Source organism: Rhizophagus irregularis, chromosome 24, assembly GCF_026210795.1.
Source record: "Rhizophagus irregularis chromosome 24, complete sequence".
Lineage (NCBI taxonomy): Eukaryota > Fungi > Glomeromycota > Glomeromycetes > Glomerales > Glomeraceae > Rhizophagus > Rhizophagus irregularis.
In genome coordinates, this window is record NC_089452.1 from 1487130 (window position 1) to 1489878 (window position 2749).

The 2749-nt window shown below is 28.5% G+C and overlaps 1 protein-coding gene across 1 annotated transcript; it reads left to right on the top strand.

Moving 5' to 3' along the window:
• The first annotated feature begins 243 nt into the window (after positions 1-243).
• OCT59_016031 (uncharacterized protein) lies at positions 244-1218 on the top strand. Its single transcript, XM_025320619.2, has one exon. It carries the CDS (start codon positions 335-337, stop codon positions 809-811), a length of 477 nt encoding a protein of 158 aa, XP_025170921.1. The 5' UTR covers positions 244-334; the 3' UTR covers positions 812-1218.
• Positions 1219-2749: the final 1531 nt, after the last annotated feature.

A 2749-nucleotide genomic window follows, 5' to 3' on the forward strand; every position in this document is an offset into this window, starting at 1 on the left:
TTAAATATTCACTTTTATACGAATAGGGAACTTCTCCTTTGCGCATATCTTTTACATAAAGATAAATGCCAAGAAAACGCCAAGCGGTATAGTTACAGTACAAGTAAAATTTGTGCGTTGTTATTTGTTATACCGTGGCGTTCACTTATGTACTGGAAATAGTTGATTCGCATGTATAAAATTTCTCTTCGGTGATATATATATATTTTTTTATAAAAAGGCAAAGATTCCAACTCACTCTATCGCCAAGAAATTGTAATCAAAATACTTAGATCTCAATTTACTTGCAAAATATCTTTTAAATCATCAATTATTGATATTCATCAAAGAAATCATGAAGCATAATCTTATTTTAGTAGTCGTCTTATTGGCCACGCTTTCAATAATCAACGCTATTCCACATCAACTTAATAAAAGAGCAACCAACTTTACAACATGTCCTTCAGGATTATCTCCAAACACTTTTACTGCAACACTTCAACCCGATCCTCCCACTGCTGGAGACTGCGCTATTACTGCTACCGGAACATTTGTGATTCCAGAAGGTTCTAAATTGCTCGTTCAAGTTTTCGATAGTACTGCTAACGCAGTAGGAGAACCCTTAACAGCCGATATTTGTACTAACGGTGTAGATACATGTCCAACCGATGGAACCGATGGAACCGATGGAACCGATGGACCTACTCCCTTCAACATTATGGATACAGTTACAATACCTGCTGATGTACCCCAACCACCATTTGCTCTTGCAATTTCAATTGTTGATACAACCGGCAATATTTTAGGCTGTACCTTTGGTACTACTGGTTAATTAATTAGATGATTTTATACCTTATTAAATTTTTATTTATTAATTAATATGTAATAATTTGTAATCAGATAGAACAATAAATAAATTTCAATCAAACTTATAAATGAGTATTTTATTTTTTTAAGAAATTGTCGTGCACATGAAATTTTTTAATATAATGTCGTTATTATAATTTATCCTGTCATATTGGTTGAAAATTACAAGAAAATTATTTGTGAATCAATAATGTTTGTTTCAAGTTGATTAATGTTAAGAGACATAATTAATCAATCACAAAGTTTTAAAATTTAAAATGGTGAAAAGGAATAAAATTCAACGAAAAATATATAAATTGTATTATTGTCGGTATTAACACAAAGTTTTTAGGATCATAATAAAGAATTTTGCTGTATTTTGCTCTAAATGAAGTATCATCATATAAAGATATGTAACCTTCTTTCAAAAATTGTACGAAAGTAAAAGAAATACAGAAGAAAGAGAAAACATTCTATCATTTCAAAATTCAAATTATGTTATGATATTTTCAAATCATTCATAAATTTAACCATATAGCTTTTTTGTTACATTTTTTAAAATTATTTCTATCGCACTATATATATATTTTTTTTATATCTATATTAGTAACATTCATATGAAAAAGTTTGTAACGAGGCGGCAGGGTCAACGCATCATTTTTACATCATGTCAAGAAAAACTCAGTAAGATTCGGTATAACTCAAAATAAAACAAAAACCGCACTCCGAATCTAACAATATAGTTTTTACCTTATTCTGAATTTTACCAAGTTTTACCGAATGTACCGAGTTGTCTTCTCGTATATTATGAAAGGGGTGTTACCTCTAAAATTATATCACGTGATAAACTAAACTTTATGGCACCCAGAAATTCTTCGAACTCGGCCGGTGTTATGCACTGACATGTGATCAAATCATCAAAGCCATTTAATGACGCGACATTTTACGCATGAAATTTCTTGAAACATGATTGGATGATAAAAATTTTTGTTCTTAAAATAAAAACCCGTGCGAGAACCAATTTTTTTACTTTATGTCGCCTAACGCAAGACGGGACGTCAACCTTTCCAATTATTAAAAAACATCAATTTTAAAAATTCGAATTTAAGCCCAACGTAAATTTTAAATTTAAATTTAAATAAATGATTTGGTTAATTTCTTAAACAAATTATCAAAAAACGTTAGTTTAAGATATTCAAGATTCAGGTAATTTTAATAAAATAGCTTGCATATTTCTTTTGTTATCAACCCCCATGATTTATGCGATTCGATGTTTATTTCGACAGACATCTGCTGTACTCTCAACTAAACTTGATTGGAATAAATGTAACTTTTAAATTTTGTAAGAAAGTAAAGATAAATTTCTAAATGATTTCATACATCCCATATACTATTATAATTATCCAATTCTAATATTGTATTGTATTTGCGTGCTTGATCAATGAACTTTCAAGAGTTCATAGAATGAATTGATGATTTTCTGAATAATACAAAATTTCGATACGAATATTAAATAATTGGTTTTGGATTTCAATTAACTACAAAATTGATACTTCTTGAATCAATAGCAAGTTCCATAGCTTTAACTGACGTACATATTTCTGTCAATTTAATTAAAATTCCATTATTTACGTTAACAGAACAACTAAAAAATTCAATTTCTGAAGATAAAGTAGAGCTCCGGGAATGAGTTTTAGGCATATAAAAGTGGGTTAGTCTTGACTCTGAACAATTGACTTTTTAGTATATTTGCAAATACTATTGATTATTTTTTCAATTGCATTTAAATTTATATAGTTATATAAAGGTTAATAGTATACTTGAAATGAATTTATCAAAAAATGAATATTTAATTCTTTAAGTCAATTTTTTTTATTTGTCCGAGTTTCCAAGGATTTTTCCATAAAATAAGAATTATTATTTC